Source organism: Topomyia yanbarensis, chromosome 2 (genome assembly GCF_030247195.1).
Source record: "Topomyia yanbarensis strain Yona2022 chromosome 2, ASM3024719v1, whole genome shotgun sequence".
Classification (NCBI taxonomy): domain Eukaryota; kingdom Metazoa; phylum Arthropoda; class Insecta; order Diptera; family Culicidae; genus Topomyia; species Topomyia yanbarensis.
This window is the reverse complement of record NC_080671.1, coordinates 41,568,279-41,589,829: the sequence shown is the minus strand read 5'-3', so window position 1 is coordinate 41,589,829 and position 21,551 is coordinate 41,568,279. Positions and strand designations below refer to the sequence as shown.

The 21,551-nt window shown below is 37.2% G+C and overlaps 1 protein-coding gene and 1 non-coding gene across 3 annotated transcripts in view; both read left to right on the top strand.

The window, feature by feature from the left end:
• The window catches only part of LOC131683422 (forkhead box protein L2-like), an 83,942-nt gene extending 73,454 nt beyond the window's left edge, over positions 1-10,488 (top strand). The window contains exons 3-10 of one of the 2 annotated variants that reach the window (XM_058965399.1): positions 1,822-1,870; positions 2,228-2,399; positions 3,018-3,102; positions 3,550-3,923; positions 3,986-4,064; positions 4,127-4,187; positions 4,250-4,318; positions 9,723-10,488. In XM_058965399.1, coding sequence (XP_058821382.1) covers positions 1,822-1,870; positions 2,228-2,399; positions 3,018-3,102; positions 3,550-3,923; positions 3,986-4,064; positions 4,127-4,187; positions 4,250-4,318; positions 9,723-9,814 — 981 coding nt within the window. In that variant the 3' untranslated portion in view covers positions 9,815-10,488. Of the gene's footprint in view, positions 1-1,821; positions 1,871-2,224; positions 2,400-3,017; positions 3,103-3,549; positions 3,924-3,985; positions 4,065-4,126; positions 4,188-4,249; positions 4,319-9,722 lie in introns of both variants that reach the window. The other variant, XM_058965397.1, reaches the window with a different exon arrangement.
• A 10,845-nt stretch (positions 10,489-21,333) lies between these two features.
• On the top strand, positions 21,334-21,413 carry Trnal-uag (transfer RNA leucine (anticodon UAG)). Its single transcript has one exon. It is a non-coding gene; the product is annotated as a tRNA-Leu (tRNA).
• Positions 21,414-21,551: the final 138 nt, after the last annotated feature.

Genomic DNA, 21,551 nt, shown 5'->3' with positions numbered 1-21,551 from the left:
TATTTTAGTATTATTTATGCATTCCAGTGATTTTTTCAAATACCAAATCAATACCTTATTGAATACCTCCATAGTGTGAATTTTGTTACTGGAAGGTTGAAAAATGTTTTATTATTATTCAGGTATTATAATAACTCGTTCATTATCAAATAGTTATTTGTAGAACATAGTTGTGTTATTTTGTTTTGGTATTTTACCTCTTATGTAGAGCTCATTAATACCACATTGTGGTAAACAGTCGTTGGTATTGATACCTAAATTTAGTATTCCGCAGTTATTTTCTTCTGCTCGCGTATTGGGCACTGCTGTGATGGTACAGAGTGTAAGTCACTGGTCTCATAAGTTATTCCACAAACAAACAAACTAGTCAATTTTTGATCCCCGCCTACTTCGATTGAGATATTTTCCCTTGGAACTATGGGAAAATATGAGGGAAAGTATACTAATAAGTGCTATATGCTAGTTTTTGAAGGCTACTTTCACACTTTTCACAATGGCTCTACGCTTTTCTGACCGCATTTAAACTCGTGCCATTACTTGAAAGATGTTCTAGAGTGGTACAAGGCTAGAGAGTTCAATTTCATGCGCGTGCCCAAGGATCTTAGTCTCCCAAACGCAACGGAATCGCGGCCAATTAAGAAATGTTGGCCATCATGAAGCAAACACTCCGAAGAGAAATCGGAAGCAGAATTGAGGAGAAATGGATTTTGAGACAAAAACAAATTGATCCAAACGTTGTACAAGACCCTATAAGCAGTGTTAAGATAACGGTACGTGCGAAAATGAATGACACGAACGTGGAAAAAGTTTAACTGTATGTTGTTGGGTAAATCTAGATGAAATTTTTCATGGGGTGCAATTTGATTCCGTACACCCCTTAAGAGACTTATTGCTTAGAATCTTTAACTTTGTTTTAGAAGAACGCACAGAGGAGTAACTGGGGTCGAATCCTGGTCAAAATTATTTTCTGCTGCTATTGCTGTTGTTATGCCATAATATGGACTGAAAATAGACAATAACTAGTTTTTGGAACAATTTGGCATCTATCCACATACCAGTGCAGAGGTCAATTTCCTATATCCTTTCGAATACTAGTAAATTCGAGGCGATCTTTGTGAATTCATTTGTTTTTCCAGCTGCAATAAACAGATGATCAGTGGAAAAGGGAGAGGGGAAGGGACGCCTATGCACGTATTCATAAAGATATATTTTTTCGAAACATAGTATTTGGCCCTACAGCATTTCGGTGCACCCCAAATTTTTAAAAATTTCAATATTTTCAAATCGCTTGGAATTTGTGGATCTGACAAGATCGGAGGAGTTCGATTTTTTTTGTATAGCTGGAGTCTTGTTTTATAATACTGCTTCAGCAACTTTACCCAATCCCGCCGTATAATATAACTTTTTAATCATTGAAGTTTGGAAGAAAATGTTTAAAAAACATATTTTTTAAAGTTGGTGCAATGAACAGCAACACTACTATTTTCAATTAGTTTCAGACTGAAGTTATAGAAACGGTTGTGTTGAGCTACGTTTGTAATAATATTGAGTGAGATTTGTTTGCTGATTTTCGGTGAAATATTTTCTGAGACTCAGCTATCCAACGTCACTTTTACTGAGATCTCAGCAAAAAAGTTGTTTGCTGAGATTTCAGCTGTTGAGATTTCGGCAAAAGATGCGAAAAAGGCTGAGATTCGGCAGAAAAAATTAAGTGTGTACTCCTAATTTTCCTAATTTCCGGGTTTTGTGTAAATCACAAACATTTCCTCCCTTTACTTTTTCAGCGATGTTATTTAACCTTTTCTTTCTTTTTCATTCCAGAATTTATTAAACCTGCCAAAAATCAAGCAGGAAAACTTCAATCACCTAGGTAAGAGTCAACTGATTTTAAGAATTAAACCTCATGTGCAATAGATTTGACCCAATTATCAAAACATTGACTTCGATTGTCTAAAGCAAACTGTACAGCATTGATCGTGCCATTGAAACACTTTGCTTGATGTAAGATCGCCGGCCGGCCTCCGGCGATCAATCCAACACTACGAATCGATGTCAGAAAGCGTTAATAACTGTGCTATCAGTCGCCACTGACACGTAAAGCGTGCACTTGTGGCAATGCATCCTCGTGCGGTCTGATTGCATAAAAGTTCGCTCTGATAATGCTCTGTAGAAAACTATTGTTTTTTGTTTGCTGGAATGCTGAAGCGTTTCTTTCGAATTTCAGTAGCACTTCCCGCGTACGAGCAGGTCAAATCCCCTGGAACACCTCAGCTGCCCACCGTCATCGAGCGGGTTCACGAAGAGCCGGAAAGTGCAGACGCAATCATCACCACGACGATAAAGACGGATGATATTACCGGCAACGGTCTGGTCGGTGACGACAGGAGTACAACAACGAGGTGAGTGTGTAACCTGAGGGTATTGTTAATGTGATATGGTAAATTTACATGAATGTTGTGTTGCTGCTAGCAACAGAGCTTACCGCCTGACACGTGCTGTAAATGTACGGAATGATTCGACGTTTTTTGCGTGGTCTGGGAACTGATTTTCGTGTTTTATTCATGATTTAAGAGAAGGTATTTTTCTTTTTTCGTTTTAATATGTATGTTTGAACATTTATTTTCACTAAAAGCGTTAGGAAACCTCTTTTTGTAGTGAGAAGAAAAATGCTGTAATAACCCGATCAGATGTGTATACCAAAAGATTTCAAAACTATATCTCGCGCTGTTACTTGATATAATTTTCTTTTATTTTTGCTGCTAACGAGACCAGATCTATAACACAGCTTACTACAAAATCTGTTATAATTTTGTTATTGCATTCTGATCGAGAATTCAAGCATTCAATATTTAGATCGAATTATTGTTTAGCACCTACTTCTATATTTCTATAGTTTCTGGTTTCTATTACTAATCGGAACGATAAATTGTGTCATTTTACTACACTCCCACTTGAACAAGGCTTAGAGGATTTACGCAAAAAGAATCTAACACAAAACTGTCTGTTTTCAATTACAGTTCTTCGAGTCCAACGGGCACAAATCGAAACTCACACACAAAACCACCGTACAGCTACGTGGCATTGATCGCCATGGCCATTCAGGTATGTCCAGTTAGAAAGTAGAAAAAATACTATTTTTAGTATCTGTAGAAACGAAAGGCAACTAAAATTCCAAAATTAACCCAAGCGATGACAGGCCGTTCGGCGGACAAAATTTGATCCACATAAATAACTCACATTCATTAGTGCGAGAATTTATTAATCACATACTAATCCAACCGTCGCAGATGCCGCTTGGGATGCGTGAAAAAAGAATAACCCATATACGAAAGATAATTATGAAATCTAATTTATAATTCCTATTAAATCTAATAGTCTATACTTTCGTCACCGTTTTTTTTTTGCTTCGCGGATAGTCGTTATTAAGAATACGACCATCGAGGTTGAATTAACTAGTTAACAAATTTTAGTCGATCCGTCTGGGCTTGGACCAACACAGTTTTGACGACTTTCAAAGCATTCCGATTAAACAGCATATTCATCTTTCAGCATTCCCAAATGAAACGAGCAACGCTGAGTGAAATCTACGGCTACATTACGTCCCGCTTCCCGTACTTCGAGAAGAACAAAAAGGGTTGGCAGAACTCGATCCGCCACAATCTCAGCCTGAACGAGTGCTTCGTAAAGATTCCCCGGGAAGGTGGAGGCGAACGGAAGGGCAACTACTGGACACTGGATCCCCAGTACGAGGACATGTTCGAAAATGGAAACTACAAACGGAGGAGGCGAATGAAGCGACCATATCGCACCGGTCATTATTCCAAGATGTTCGGGGATTCGTACATGGCGAACGCGGGTAGTTTTAGCCATCGGCCGGTGTTCACGCAAAGTCCCTACCAGACGTACCCTCGGTACGATGCGGGGTGAGTTTAGGATGTTGTTAGATGTGATTAGGATTGGACTAATCAAGAATAATCATTTATAGGACAACCTGGATGCCAGCACCTCAGCTCGGATCGTACACTTCGTGTTCTACGAGGTCCAACTACTCATACTCAGCACCGGTAAGTCGAGGGTTTAAAATGAGTTTGTTTGAATAGCTACTGAAGCAGAGATATACTTTCAGCTACAGCAACCGGTGCAACCTGTGACTATCAACACCTACGGATCGTTGTCCAACAACTTAGGTAAGAGTAAAGCGTGATTGAATGGTGTCGATTTCGATTGCTTATTGCTCAATTTTTTACAGTTTCGGGCAGTACGCCTCCTCCATGCCCTCGGCGGTTTGAGCCCTACTATTCACATTGGGATACTGCAAGTAAGTGTAACTGTCTGCTAGGTTCTGAAGACATATTTTCGCACATTAAATTAATCGGGGGCACATAGGGCAGGCACAGACTAACAGACACAATACTCGAAAACAATGCTTCGCCCGCTTTAACGGTCATTTTAAATATATTTGTAGTTGGAACTGTGGCCACATTTGCAATTATGACGCCACTGACATATGAGCAAACATATGGGGGATAGACCACTAGTGAAAAATTGTTCCCAAACCTGAGGTGTAACCCACCAGCAAATGAGTGTTTGGAACAGTGAATAAAAGGTGGAGCTAGTGTTCTGGGAAAATTGCCGGATCGATGTTTTTTAGATAATTCCCTCATAGTGTTATGTCTGTTAGTCTGTGGGGCAGGGGCGTTCAATGTACGCATGTGATATTTGTAAAACTACTTCCGTGGAAAACAAAATTGTCTAAAAAGATGTTTTCCAATTACTCCGGCACTCAATTCCCTTTATGACACAGAAGATACGTGAAATTTTAAAAAAAATTCAGAAAATTTTGAAGATTTAGATAATTTTAGAACATTTAGAAAATTTTTGAAAATTTGGGATGATATTGAAGGATTTTAACGTCATAAGAAATTTGTAGACATTTTTGCAACATTTGCAAAATATTTTGAAAGATTCAAATAGTTTGAAATTTCTACTAAATTTTCAAAGATGTTTCTATAAAATAGATAAATTTCGCGCAAACTCGAACAAATGTTGGCAGCACCCTGATTTTAATAAAACTTTCTGTACATGAGAACTTTGTCACAAAAAGCCACTTTGCATACTTCGTATTTCCAAAAATGATCTAGGATCTAGACTGAAAGGGTCAAACTTTTATTACCATTTTTTAAAAATTGCTATATTCTTAAAATGACCAACCCTACAAAAAAATGTCGAACGAGTGATTTTTACAAAATTAGTCAAATATTTTTAATCAAAATATTGAAAAAAAATTCTTCATCAACTCCTACACTCGATTTACAAAAAAAAACCATATTTATTTGGATGAAATTTTGTTCCGAGATAGGCAATTATATTCCTTACCTACCGTCAAAAAATTGGACACTTTTAAGGACAAAATTTTTACTTAAAAAAAACTTTCCCTTTTCCAAACTGATTTTTTAGTGTATTTTTATCGAAAAATTAACCAATGAAAGTCATAATCATCTCAGAATCGAATTTTCCAACTGTTAGTTACCTGATATATGCAAATAGTATCAGTAACGAATTTGGTATTCGTTTGGCATATTATCCTGGTTACATGTAACTTACCTGCATCAATACTCATTTTACCAAATAAGAGTACTATAAAACTAAAGCTTTAAAGCAGTCTAGTAACAACAGTTCGTCGCTGTTGTGCAATCTTATGACAAACGCCATTTTGGGGTAAACTGAGTTAGATATGCCACATTACTTGTCGAATAAATCTCTTCAAAGTGGCGTTTTCAGAATTTTTACATTCTGCTTAGTTACTGAGATATAGTGAAAAACGTGCTGAGAAATTTTCAATTTTTTGCTTCAAATGACTGTGTCTGGGGATTGACTCAAATTATCGTGATACATAAGATGTTTTTATGTGTAAAACTATCTGAGAAACACAATGGCATAATCATTTCTAAAAGAAAAATACACGAAGTGTGAGAAAAATGCAGTTATTGTTTTAAACTGGAAATTTAGCATATTTGGCAACACTGTAGCCAAAAGTTACTATTTTTTATAGATTCCCTGACTAATTTCCTTCAACATGCATCTCACCGATTGTTTATAGACCAAATGAAGCCAAAAATATGAATAAAAGTTTATAATTGATGGTTTTTTTCTATGGAAAATTTTCCATGCACGATTTTGACACGCTATATAAATTTTGTCATCAATACACAGATATGAAACGTGTGAGTGCGACTTTTGTTTACATTTTTAGTAAATACTCGCGACATAGTCAACCGATATTCGTAATATTTGAGAGATTATTATAGAATAGATAGAAGCATCAATTGAATTGATTCTACCATTTATAAGTTTCACGATATTCAATATGAAACTTTAAAAATCGTTTTGCTCGAAATGTGCTAAATGGCGCTTGTCATAAGATAGCACAACAGCGACGAGTTGTGAAGAATAGTTCTAGTAAAATTATCATTTTGGATCAATTGTATAAATCAAAGATAAACAGTATCAAGTGCTGTACAAAGATAAACAATCCGAATTGTAATCGTAATAATTTACGTTCGGAAGTCGCCATCTTGGATTTCAACATGGTGTCAGACGTAAATTTCTGGCACCTACTCGTCAAGACCATTCCAAAAATACGCAGTCAGCATGGATTTTAGACTGTGAACTCTGGACTCTGCACTCTACACGCTGGATTGTGAACACCGGGTTCTCGCTTCGATATTCTGTGCTATGGACTCTGGACTCTAAACTATGTTCTCTAAGGTCTTGATTCTGGACTCTGGAAACCGAACTCTAGACTCTGAAGTCTGGACTCTGCACTCTGGAATTTGCACTTTGGATTCTGGACTCTTGGCTCGGGACTCTGGATTCTGGGTTCTGGTCTATAGATTATGGACAATGAACTTTAGAATCTGAACTCTTCACTCTCATCGCTGGATGATTGACTCTTGGCGCTGGTCTCGAATTTCTGTACTATACACTCTTGATCCTACACTCTGGAATCTGAACTCTAGACACTGAACTTTAGGCTCTGCACTCGGGTCTCTGATTTCTGAACTGTGGGCTCTCCCCTCGGGACTTTGGATTCTGGTCTCTGGCGGCTGGATTCTGGTCTCTGAGCTCTGTGATCTGGACTCTGGGCTTGGAACTCGGGGCACTGGGCTCAGTATTTTGGGTTGAGGATTCCGGTCTTTGGATTCTCGTCTCTGGATTCTGAGGTCTGGATTCTGGACTTTGAACTCTGGATGCTGCACTCTTCACACTGAGTTCTGGACTGTCGCCTCGAGATTCTGTGTTATGGACTCTGGGTTCTGGGCTCTGTGCTCTGGAGTCTGAACTCTTGCATCAGTATTTTGGGTTAAGTACTTCGGGCTCTGGATTCTGGTCTCAGAGCTCTGGACTTTGGCCACGAGTATCTTGACTCTGTTTTCTACACTCTGAACTCTGGACTCTGCATTCTGAACTCTGGATACTGAGCTCGCGCCTCGAGATTATGTGCTATGGACTCTGGCCTGTAAACTGTGGTCTCTGAGCTATGGACTCTGGGTCTTGATTCTGGACTTTGGACTCTGAACTGTTGACTCTGGACTCTAAACTCTGGACTATGCACTCTGGGACTCTGGAATCTGGACTCCGAACTCCGAGCTCTCTCCTCGGGTCTCTGGGTTCTGGTCGCTGGGCTATGGAATCTAAACTCTGGATTATCTCGTCTAAACACTGGATTCTGTACTGTGAGATTTGGAATCTGGACTCTAAACTCTGGTCTCACTATTTTGGGTTAGGGCCTCTGGACTATGGGCTCTGGACTCTGGATTATGTGCTGAAAACTCTGGGCTCAGTATTTTGGGATAAGAACTCTAGACTCTGGTTTCTGGTCTCTGGGCTCTGGACTCTAGGTTTTGGAGGTTAAGGACTCACGACTCTGGATTATTGTCTCTCTCTTCGGGACTCTGGACTCTGGGCGATGGAATCTGGAGTCTGGATTCTCTCCTCTCCTCGGGATTCTGGGGTGGGGAATAAAAATACACTGAAAAAAATCAGTTTGAAAAAGCAAAAGTTTTTTTCAAATAACTTTTTTTCCTTGAAAGTGCCCAACTTTAATTTTTGACGGTAGATAGGAAACATAATTACCTATCTTGGAACAAAATTTCATCCAAATCAAAGAAGGTTTTTTGGAAATCGACTTTTAATTTTTAAAATCGATTTTTTTCAATGTAGGTGTGAATTTTTTCAATATTTTTATTCAAAAATTTGACTAATTTTGTAAAAATTGCTCCTACAACATTTTTTGTTGAATTTATTATTTTTAGACTATAGCCATTAGAAAAGAATTGGTAAAAAAAGTTTGACCCTTTTCAAAAGACAGTCTAGATCATTTTTGAAAAAAAAACAAAGTATTCAAAGTGTCTTTTTGTGACAAAGTTCGCCATGTACAGAAAGTTTCATTAAAATCTGAGAGGTTGCTGCCAACTCTGAATACGATTTAGCGCTAAATTCATCAATAGTTAATATCGTTATTTTAATACTTCGGATTGTTTGTATGAAAAAGCTGCATAATTATTTTTTTGACGTCATACAATAATTTCTTCTTATTTACACGTGTTTGGGTTATTAAACTTGGATATTTTTATCTTATTTTCTCTTATACTAGCTATAATTAAAAGATAAGTATGCCACTTATCATATTTTTTTCTTGTTTCCACTGCAAACCTAAGAAACTTTTACATCGAAAAATGTACTAATATCTTACAGTTAAGTTAATTTAGTACTCTTTTAGAAGTAAATTAGTTCAAAGTTAGTGTATTATTAACTTTTTTGCTAATTTTCTTAAAAATAGTAAATAGCGAACATCACCTTTATTTTTATCGCATCTTAGCAAGATCTACAATTCCTCTCATCATTTTAAACAGTTCATTGCATATGCCAAAACGACGATTTTGAACCCACTGCGTTTGTGGCGACTTCATGTTGTATCTACTAATTGCAGCAAAAAAGATAGGGATAAAGTGTCAAAAAACAAGTTGTAAAGAATTTTAAGGTGCATCAAATGAACAATCGAACAATCGCAATAATGAAATTTGTGAATTAGTAATTAGATAAACGTAGTTTGTTTAATAGTAGTTCCGCTAGTTTTGAGTCTTATGGTCAAGTATGATAGAATAGGTCTTTCGACTGACATCCTCACCACGAGAACACTGGAACACCAGGGAAGAAGCTTCTCCAAGTATCACATGTAAAGGATTCTACTTATCCGTATTGCGACATGAATTCAGATAAATGAAAACACTTCTGAAAAGTATAGTAGCGATAAAATATATTGAATGAATGCATCCCGAAAACTTTTGAAAAATTGTTTTGAAAAATTCAAACGATAGTATGTTCAAGTCATGCTCGGTTTTATGCCTTTTGCACATTTAATGTTTGAAACCAATTTTCTCTTTGGGGAGGAATTTAACGTATCAATTTGAAGACTTTATGAACTTTAGAAAGTATAAGATGATATCATGAAATTTAAGAAAACATAATCCTAGAACATTTGAAATTTAATTAACATTTTTGAAGAGTTCTGATCCTTTTGAAAATATTAGAAGAGAGTAGAGGATTGAAAATTACAACTTTCGAAAAAAGTATTACGTTCTACTTTGACATGTTAACATAATGGAATTAAAGCGGCATCATTTAATAAGACTAACCCGTTACCATCATCTCTATTCCAGTACTGCCAATGGTGAAGGATGAGAATCCCAACCAGATGAGCGTGACGTCAACCCAGCAGAACTACCAGAAAAACTATCTGCCGCAGCCCTAACAGCGACACTGGATGGTATCCCTGTCAAAACTACCACAGCCGCGTATGATGGAGGTCGCACCGAACAAACTCAACTCTACCATTTTCTGTAGAACTAAACTGAAACAGGCGGAACTTTTTCCTCTTTACACCTAGCTTAGAAAACACATCCGTAGCTAATTTGTGACCAGAAAAAAGAAGATTTTCAAAACTCTTCGGCATATAAAAGTTAAATTTGTGAAAACTGCACAACTTGTTTAGAAAAAACATATATCAATTGCATTTATCGAGGCAAGCTTTGGAAATTGACGAGCGTAGTCCATTTCTCAATCAAAGTTGATGTACAAACAAAATTCAAAGAATGAAAATACCTTTTTGCTGTATATAGCTCATGAACTAAACAGGAATTTACTATAATGATCGGGATCTCTAGTGTTAATTATGAATCGACGGATTTTAAAGAGAGAAAAAAAACATTGAAGGCTATAACAGTAAATTATTTATTTAATGAAATAAAGAAACCTAGTTTAGTTATTAAAATTAAATATTCGTTAGTAGCAACTGCAAATCAGATTATTTTTGTAAATTGTTTGGCAACTCGTTGTACATGGTAAAATTTTCCGTCCAAACAAGTGACTGTTTGTCCCAACTCTGCGTTGTAATCGACGTTTCAAATAAAATTTTGTGAAACTATGTTTTGTTTGTAGTACAATTTTCTCACTTCGAAAGGTTGATTTCTAATTCCTCGGTGAACGATTCATGGGGAACAAAAGTTTGACCGCATTGCACGGAGGACTTTATTTAGGCAGCATATCTTTCTGTCAGCCTCTCGTTTCATTTATTATACATTTGATGCATTGAACGTATTCGTTCTATCCTCTCACTGTGAATGCATACTGAATGTGTTTTCTAAAAAACGCTACAACATTATAGCAGAATAAAATAGATGGTGACGTAAAATACGCAAGCACAGCATATCCGATTTTCTCCGTACAGTGTCACCTCCAAGCTCGAAAACTCATTGAATATCTACGGTTTAATTACCAAAGAAAAACAATCACGTCGAGAAGCAAGATCCTTGCGACTGCATATATCGACTGATGAGATGTTATAGCAACGAGGGTGTTAGCTACTCTACGAGCAATTAGACGAGCAATTAATTCTCGACGGGATGAAACCAGACAGATGATATACGAGCTACTTGCAGTGTCGTGAAACAGTGAAGACAGACGCAACTCACTTTTGATTTTACGTTTCGAACGTTGTCGTATCGTGCCGGGACGATTGGAAGAGTGATGAGTTCTTGCAAAGGGGTAAAGTGAGGATACAAGTCATTAAATAAAATGTCACATAAACGAAATGACGAAAAAATGAAAAATGCTTGGACGTAAGCAAGGTAATTCATATTGGACTGTGGAAACAAAATACTAATGGAAGATGACTGAGGATTTTCTGCAGAACAGTATTACTGGAATTATTCAATGTAAAATTCATGACGCTTTATGTTTTATTGATTCTTATTTTATTAACAAACATTTACACTGTTCGACAAAAAAAACTTGTGTGTGCTGCGATCACATATTGTTTTTTTTTTGGGAAGTAGAGGGAAACTAATGAACATGGCGTTTTCCGTTTGTCTCCAATCACGATCGGTTTCTATAAGCATTTAAAGTTTTTTGTTATGCCTCTCAGTAAGATAGAGATAAGCAAAACGAAAATATTATGTAAGTGGGTGTTTTTGGTGTATTTTGAGTGCTGTGTTAAATGGTGTAATTAGATTTTGTATGCAAGGTCACGTTTTCAAGTTATACACTTGTAAAGTCGAGACTAATAAAATAAATGTTTAAAAATAGTTTTTACGGTAAAAAGCACATAATTTCAAAATCGTCCACTTTGGGGTTTAAGTATCGTTTAATAAGTTTTATAACGTAATACAGCGAATCTCTTAAAAAAATAAATTTGTTGATTAATCTTCCTAGAACGCGACCTTGCAAACAAAATTTAATTACACCATACAATTCATCACTAATATGTATACCATAAATTTTTATATCAGATGATGCATAAAATCTTTAACTGCTCATAAAATGATCCTGACGTACTAGAGACATTGCAAAGCTATTTTTACCATTTTCTTTCTTCTATTTTTCGAACAACGATATGCGATCAAGTTGTTTTTTTGTCGAACTATGTTTTTAATCTTGCTAATATGATGTAAGTACCAATTAGACAAACGATCGCAATTTTATCGCTACATTCGATCAGATGCTGATTGCTGCTATATCACATTTTCTCAATCAATCACATAAGTATCCATCAATTCTTGCTTCCATTGTTTTCTTCTAGACTATGTTCGCTTAAGCAGCATTTCAGCTACTCTTTATGACATCATTTCAAATGACCAGATCATACACACGTAAGACGTCTAACGCGTGTTAAGACACTCTTTTAAAAAAAGGTATACTATAATTTTTCGAGTACTACTTCAAAAGTTACAGCATTTAATATATTTTCCAATAGTGCCAATGTCAAAAACTTCAAGCGAAGTGAGCGGAGGTTTTAAATTGTCACATTTGTCACAATATGAAGAGAGGGATTGAGATTTAAAAAAAAGTGTTTTCTTGCAGTACCCTAATACAAACGGCACGATAAAACAGTAACGAGACATCAATTAGCAATTCCTCAAAGTGATTAAAACGTTGCGACTGGTTGCATCTTTATGTTTGCAGTTGGAATTACCGTTTCGATTACAGTTCTTCAACATTTGGCAGCACACTTGTCCACAAACCTCTTTAAGTTACTTGTGAGAACATAACTTTAGAAAGCAAGATTTCTTTCGAGTATTACACAGGTAGCAACAAAATATCTCTCGTGTATTTTGGTGTTTGTTATAGAATAAAAAGCAACCATAATAAAAAAAGGATGATCCATTTCGAATAAAACGATATTTCCGAAAGCACCTTATGTCTGTGATATTTGTACGACTTTAAGCGTTGGGTGCAACAAACTTTTTTTGACACACTTTCCCAAAGTATAGTAAAACAAACCCAATCCTGCAATCAACCAAATATTACAGTTTTCTTCTTTACAAGTATCTCAAATCACGAGCTAATTAATTTTATTCAAAAAGTAAAATTTTGTAGAGTATTTGTAGAGCAAATCATATGCTAAAAATTTTCGCGTCCCCAATAATTGAACCGATCGACTCATAAAGCGTAGTGACCATTTCAGATCTTAATAATATCGTAAGCGTATATTATATTTCGATCTCAACAGCATTGAATAAGTGTAAGGTTATTACGAAAAATTTAAATATTCAAATTCAAAGGTATGATATGAAACAACAGGCTGAAGGAACTGGAAAGTTGTTCACCAGTGGCGTAGCCAAGGGGGGGTTTTGGGGGTTCAAACCCCCTCCAAATCAAAATATTTGAATTGAGAAAAAAAAACTTTAATGCTGACTAGTTTATTAAATATTCAAATGATAATTTGGAAGTTTATTAGCTGTTCATTACATTGAGAAACTAATGTTTTAAACGTTATGGGGACTTTTTGTAACTTGTGAGAATGGGTAACTAATATTTTAGTGAAGATCCTATAGTTGATAAATCATGTAAATATTAAGCAAAATAGCTCAATGAAAACGCCTACATAGAAACTGATGAAAAATGGCGTTTTACGCTTGTCTCTAGCAGGTCAGAACCGGTTTTTATGTGCATTTGATTTTTTTGGGTTATCATTAATTTAAAGTGCCACTAGCTAAGATTGGTAATAAAAAAATTGAAAATTTTTCACGATTTTCGCTATTTATGATGTACATTTGGGTATCGAATTGAATGGCGCCAAGATTCCATAATTTGGAAACCATCAGTTTTTGGAAGTTTAGCATTTAGCAGCATAATTTTGTTGATTAATTTTTCCATTTGGATGCATTACTAATTCCAATCAAATTTAGTTCGAGACTTAGTTCTTCAGCAAAGTTTTCAAGAATGTTATTGCAAATAGCTTGGTTGAAGATATGAATGCAACCCGTATTTGTGCATTATAGGCCATATTGCACTACGAATTCCCTTACTAACGGTTATAGGCGGCAACAGAGAATTTGGGAGAACACCTTGTAGATGACGTTTACTATCCTAGCACAGAGAACAGACGTCCATCTTCAGCATTCAACTTGTGTAAAATCTCTAACGGTTTCGAAGGTAGTTGGGATATCCTAACCAGGTACGCTACTGTCGTCACGTTTTTTGTGGCTGAGTTCGACAGAATTGACAGCGGTTATTCGTCTACCCAGTCAAACTAGTCCGGAACCGGTTCGCACTTCCAGCAAGAATTCCAGCTCAAATGCATCAACCGATAGAGTCGGAATCGGTTGTTTTCTTTGAGCAAATTTCTTTCCATACTGAATCCATTCAGGATTTCGAATCGGTCCCGAAATGGGTTTGACGGATAGTTGGGATAGGTTGGTGTGGCGGCGCTAGTGTTTATCGTATATTAATTCAAATGTTTACACACGTTTTTTTAAATATTTTTGTTCGATCATGGATGTCTGTTCTCTGTGATCCTAGTATGCAAAAGTGACTTCAACACCACTTTGGTCAAATTTAACTTTTTCGTATTTTTAAGTTCACTACGAAAATTCGCATCTATCAGTGCAAACGACTTCAAATAAAAATTAAAAATAACCTGTTGAAATGCGAAAAGCAAAGTGGCGAAAGCAAGCTTTTGCCCGCACCATGCAAGATTTGAAAATTGATTTCCTTAAAAATATACTCGATGGCATTTACGTCACCTTTGCATACAAGGGCAGTTCAGTAATGTGATTAATCGGTAATTAGTTGCAAAAATCCCGCTTAACACCATTTTTATAGATGGGACATACTACTCCCTACATCCTATGCTTCAGTAATATCTCCTCCTTCCAGATTTTCAAAAGCACCCAGTGGAGTGCTCTAGCCAATTCCTCTACTCTGTGTTTGAGTAGCTCACATGACAGTTGATCATTGCCGGCGAATCTGTCGTCGACTGCGCGCGTCTCCAAGCTGATTCTTGAAATACTCTTGTCGTTCACTGCTTCGCTATTTAGGTGTTCGTCATAATATACTTATCAATCGTGAGAATTTCTGCAGATTATTTATAAGGTGTACAAACTATCCTGTGCGATAATCGGTTTATACAATGCCGCCGGCCTATCAGGATGTTTATGTCACCGATGACCAGCTTAACATTCCGCCATAGGCAGCTATCACAGACATGCTCCAGCTGCGCATAAAATGCATCTTTCTCGGCTTCGTGAGGTCAGTGCACATTGATAATGCTCTAGTCCAAGAAATGACCTTTGATCCACACTACACACATCCTTTCGCCGATAGCCTGCCACTCGATCACGCGTTGGCGCATTTTACCCAGCTCTTGTGCCGTCGCTCGATCGCCGCATTTCCATACCTTCTGCACCGTCTATCAAAGCTCCTCCAATGCTACGGTTTCGAAGTTGCGAGTTTTTAGCTCATCCTTTTCTGCTTGATTGTTAGTAAAGTGGTGTTTTAGGGCCACTCGTTGAACTTGACCTAACCTATCTCGTTGTCCGCCACCCAACATAACTGACACCTGTGACAGGTATTTAGTTCTGCCTACGGTAGGGTTATAGCGCCCATGCCCGCTCACGCCATCCCATTTCGCTATTACTGCAGAACACGGTAGAATCCAGTCGATCGCGGCCTACAGAATAAATGTCATCAATAGACCCGCCAAGATTTTTGAAAAATCTAAGATTTTCATCAAAACCCCCTCCAAACCAAATTTCTGGCTACGCCACTGTTGTTCACACATAAATTCTGTACGGAAGGAAATAGCATCACAAGATAAGGTTCATTCAAATTCATCCATTCAACTGGTCCTTATTTAACTTCCAGGAAATAAAATATAAGATTTTTTAATTTATTCTATATACGTTTTATTCAATTTCATAGCCATGTCGAAATGCACGCACCTTCTGCTTAATATTGCTCATAAGATCTGGTACAACCAGGCCCGTGCGGAAATGAGCGTTTTGAATAACTTTTAAAAATTTATTATCTTCCTGTCCAGGAAAAAAATATACTGCAAACCGTTTGGACACATAAAATGTCATTTGAGTTCGGTCACTCTAGAAACAAGTCAATGAAGAAACCAAGGACGAAACTTTGCGAGGGTGGCTGGAAAGGGATGTATGTCAAGTTGGACGATTAGTCTGAAGGATCGGTTAACGTTTCGACAAGCTTCGATATTAGCAAAAGTAGTTAGTAGACAGCAGATGTCGGTCGGCAGTTAAGGAGGAAAAAACACGAAATTGGAGAAAATCGGGATATCGCTGTCTAGAGAAATTTTACCGCCGATGAGTATTCCGTTAAAGTGGCAGCGAAATGGATCGCGACAATGGGCATCGGTATAGGGTGAAATACTGCCGCCAAGAAGTTCTCAGCATCAGCTAGCAGATAAATAGGAACGACTAGCATCAAGAAGGATAAGAAACTCGACGAAAGTAGTTGTAAACAGATGTAAATCCTTATGGTCGACACCCCCGGATCGGTTCATGTCTCAACAGGGTACGATATTTGCAGCAGACATGAGCAGGTGAGATATATCGCGAAAGGTTTGACAGCAAGTAAGGAAAAGTAGCTATGTATAAAAACATGACGATTAACACAAAATAATATAAGCAAGAACACAATCCTTACTAAAGCAGTACTTAACGGTTGCCTCGGATGGATGAGGATTACGAGATACAAGAGGTTTAAGTTTAGTCGGTTGGCTTAACAACTACTACAAACCAATTTGAATCCCCCACGAACCAACAGGCAACGCACAGTGGTCGTAAATACCAAAAACGTTACTAGAGGCCAAACCATTGAATATATTCATAGGGTATCTTTGGAGGAATTGTTCGTAAGAATATTCCCCACAATCTGATAAAATTTAAATTGAGACATGGCTTACTATGATTGAACTAGAAAAATTAACGTTTTATATTGACGAGGTAGAAAGATGGTGGCAAAGTTTTAGTAATGCTCATAATGAAGAATTTTGTTGAACAACTTGAGCTTGTAGTACTTAATGTTATCGATTTGTAAAGCGTTTTTTAAGGCAAGCACCTTAAATTTAGCCTTTAAATATAGCATTTTTCGCTGTGACTTTTTGAGCAAACGATGTTCCAGACAAATGTTGGGGTATTAAAACCACATAATATTGTTGAAGACTACATGTAAAAATTAAATTATTGTTGAAGACTGCATGTAAAAATATTGTTGAACACTGCATATAAAAATTGTACCTGAAATCGGCGGCGCGCGCACATTCGTTTTAGAGTTATTGAAGAATTTTAAATTTTTTTACACCAAGTTCAACTGCGTATAAGAGACAAAGGTGCAAACCAAAATGGACGAGCATGCACTATTTTCAATATCCGGACTACGCATAATAAAGGTAAGAAGGTTTTAAGCTCATTTTGTAATGTTTTTTTACTTGGGTATTTTTACTTACAGTCTCCAACAATATTATGTGGTTTTAATGCCTCCACATTTGTCTGGAGCACGGTTTGCACGAAAAGTCACAGTGGAAATAGTTATTTTAAAAAACTAAATTTGAGGGTGTTGCCATGGAAAACGCTTTACAAATCGATAACATTAAATCCTACAAGTTCAATTAGTTCAACAAAATTCTTTATTACTAGCATTTCTAAAACTTTGTCGAAGACACAAATTTTCTACCTCGTCAGCATAAAAAGTTACTTTTTTGACGTAGGACTACGTCTTTGTTTTCGATATAGGGGTGCACGTTGCAAATTCTGCAAAAATGGTATGTAACGAAAAGTGGTCCAATTTTAAACGCATATAATTCAGCCATCTCATGATAAATTTTCAAATTTTTTGCGCATAACGCCCCGAAATACTTCTAAGAATAGATTCGAATAGATAAACCCAAAGATTTTTGATATCATGGCATTAAAAATTTAAATAATGAACAACCTAGTCAAAATATCGCGCATTTACACACAGAAGATAGCGCTTCTCTAGTCCAGCACGACAGATTTGTGTACCTAGCGCGCTACGCTTCTATGAATGACGTCATCATCGACTATTTAAACGGACGGATTTCGCCAGAGCAGCTCAGTTGCTGTTGAGCGACAGACGAAGCAGGTCACTGCGTTGTGTGTTTTCACAGCCAGTGCAGCTGAGTTAGAAGTCCGTTACACTGCCTGTGGAGGTACGCTACCCAGTGAATGCGACTGTGCTATCTTTTGTGTTGTGCTCGTCTCCAGCACACTTTTATGTATAATTATTCGTACACAAAATAGTTTGTACATGCGAGCTCCATTTGCAAACACGGTTAACATAGTGTCGTGGTATTAGTTGCCTCTTTCGCTCTACCCATCTCATCTTCAGCGTTGAATCATTTTGCATTGTGCGCTTGGGTTTAATGTTTGAGGTGAATGTGTAGGTAGATCTAATTTGTTACTAAATTGCAAAACGAAAGTTTATTATTTACGTTCGATCAATTCATTGATTCATCTCCCCTTCACGCGATTCATTTTCACTCAGCCTATAGTATTTTGATTCTACTAATAGGTACATACTACAAAGCCTATTTATGAATGAATACACTGCCACTTAAAAAACCGTTGCAAAAACGCATCTTGTCCATGTATAAAATTGTTTTCGATTCTTGTAGATTTATAGTTTCGATATATGATTAAGACCACTGCATTCGCTATATTTGTATGCGTACTTTAGGAAAGTTACAATAATGGCAAAATATAACTAGAATGCTTGGTCTATACATGAAATGTGATTATATTATCTGAAATTTGATTTTTCTTCACTGGTCCGGGTTTTTTACCACACACAATCGAAAAGTTTTTACAAGCTAATCTTATGCTATAAAGATTTAGTTCCAGGTATTAGTTCGGTCACAGTTTTCTATCTTCTTTCTTATGATCAAATTAAATAAGTTCAAGAAGATATGTGAAAGCCACGTTGCTAGGCACCGACTCGCTTGTTTACATTGAGAAAAACTGAAATCTGAAGCGAAAATTCAAACGCACAAATGAGAGTTTCCGAACATTTTCCTTTGGACATCTGCACATTGGCAGAAAATTTGAGGTCTTGTTAGTAAACGATTAAAGTTTCGCGAGTATTTTTGCAGTGGTGTGTGAATAAAGTGCATTTGAAAAAGTGCAATGAAAACGAGAAGAAGAAAAATAAGAGTGTTTCGAAAAGAAACCCCAAGTGAAGAGGGGTGATATTTTCGCACAAAATAGGAGCTACAGATGGCATTCCGTCAAAAACTCGGATTGATTGTATAGGAAAATGTTCTAGCTTCCTTAAGTAGCAGTTTCGTGGCACACCAGCAAGGTTAGTGTGTTGAAAAACGTATTTTTATATTTGCTCATGTCAGATACATGGTTAGGCAGGGGAGAGGGGTGTGTGCGGCGCAGCAGCTATGTTGTGACTCGCATGTATAATGTCCTTAATCGGATTCGATCACCTACTACAAATGAAATGACCTGATAACCAAGAAGGTTTGGTTCAATATGTAATATTCGATGTTGATTAGTTGTGATTAAACCATACGTAAGAAATATATTTGATTTATTATTACTATAAATGTATTAAGAAAATAAATATTTTACATTAAGTAGTATAGTCCTACGTCTACAGCTCGTGCAACCCCATAGGGCTGCCCCTTGTAGTTTTTAATTTGATCGTAGTAAGCCATGCCTAATTTAAGTTTTTAAAAAGGTTGTGGGGAATATTCTTACGAACAATTCGTCCAAAGGTACCCTGTGAATATATTCGATGGTTTAGCATCTAGGTAATTAAGTGCACGTTTTTGGAGTTTCCGACCACTATGCAGCGGTGTCTTTTGATGTCTCCTTCTCGATTACAAACATTTACCCAATTTGTTGAGCAGAGTCGTTTGATTCACAAGACTAGGTTCAGGCCTCTCAAAAAATCTTCAAAGTTTGAGGGTTTCTATACGTTTCTTTTAAAATAAACGTTAAAAAAACCCCCTTGAGAATTTTCTGCGCGCGGGTCTGGGTACAACAATTGAGCTAATTTGTTTTTGTGTGGAAATCCATTTTAAAACATTTCTGCCTTCAATTCACTTGCTAGTTCAACCAGTTTGTGCCGTAAGCATCCATTGTACCACGAAATATTACATTCGATTGTATGAACCTTTACCAGTCTAATTTTGGATGACAATGCGGTAACCCAAATATTCAACCACTAAAGTCCGAACATTTTGTACTATGAAAAGAAAGATTAGCACATTAACAGCAAGCGCACAACCGTAGAACCACTCAACCTACTACTAATACGTGTTCTGTTACGGCTTTAGTATCACCACAAACGATTATAGTTTCGTAGTAGTACTTCCACAGATTCCGTAGCTGAGCCGATGGAAATAAATTTACCATTCTGCACGAAAATGGTTTCAAATTACACTGGCTAAGATTATTGTTTGAAAAAAACCATTGTGTAGCACATCTCTCGGACACTTCCTGCGGGCGAATGCAACGAAAGCAAATAAATTACATGCATTTATGGAAACACATGTTCCTCCACGTTAAAACTGTCGTCGGACAGCTCCGGAAGAAAATGCTCGTCGTACAGGGATTGAGCGCGAAGCGTGAAGAGAAATTGAAACAGATTTCGAATCGAGCCAAGCTGCATGACGAGGGGATAAGTAACATATTTGTTAAAAGAGTGTTAATAGGAATGTTAGTTTCATTCTACTCCATACTCATTTCAGCCTCATATTTCATCTTTTCTCTTCGCCGATCCCAACCCGTGCAAGGGATTCCCTTCCAGGTTTGACGATTTCAACACAACTGGCACATGCCTTTTCTTTCCCCGAGCGAGCACAATGCAAGAAGAACGCAATGATGCTGCCGTCGACCTCCGAAAATCGCTCCTAATTTGTTTGTTTTTCTCAAAAATAAAATACTTAACATACTAAATATTATTAAATAGTTGTCACAGCACCATCAATCATGCCTGTTGATGATACACTTGGGATGTATTCCAAAAAGATCCCTAAACTCCTTCGCCCTGCTCGGTGCATTTTCCATATACATACATACATACATGAATATGTATTCGTAGGTATTACCGTAACGTCACACTGGCAAAGAGAGTGCATGTGACTGAAATTGATATGACGATTATGATGCGATCAGTCTTCTCTATCTGCCGCACTGTACTATGACTAATGTTGGCACATGTTGCACTATTTTAGTGTGCTGCGTTTGCTCGTGAAATTGACTAATGATAGGGTTTAACTTGCCTTCTTTCCCGACATTATTGCAGTCGGGAGCATTTAATTCCTATCATCATTTCACTAACAAATGAGCACATCCGGTCGATTTTTCTACACTTTACGGTGATGTAATTTTTGTGTTTCATTAAATTTGTTTGCTTGTGGGTGGTAGGCGGGGAGCTTTGATTCTGTTAAATGGGAGACCTGGGCTGCATTCGCTTCTAACCACTCACCCGCACCAAGGCAGCGTGGCCGAGCGGTCTAAGGCGCTGGTTTTAGGCACCAGTCAGAAATGGCGTGGGTTCGAATCCCACCGCTGTCAAAATTTTTTACTGTAAGTGGCGTCCGGAAAAATGGCATTTTTTATGTTTCTTTTATAGTCGAATACATTCATTTCGAATAATACCGAATGCAATAAAATACCTGTTTCCCCTTCCACGTGCTTTCAGCACACGGTGTA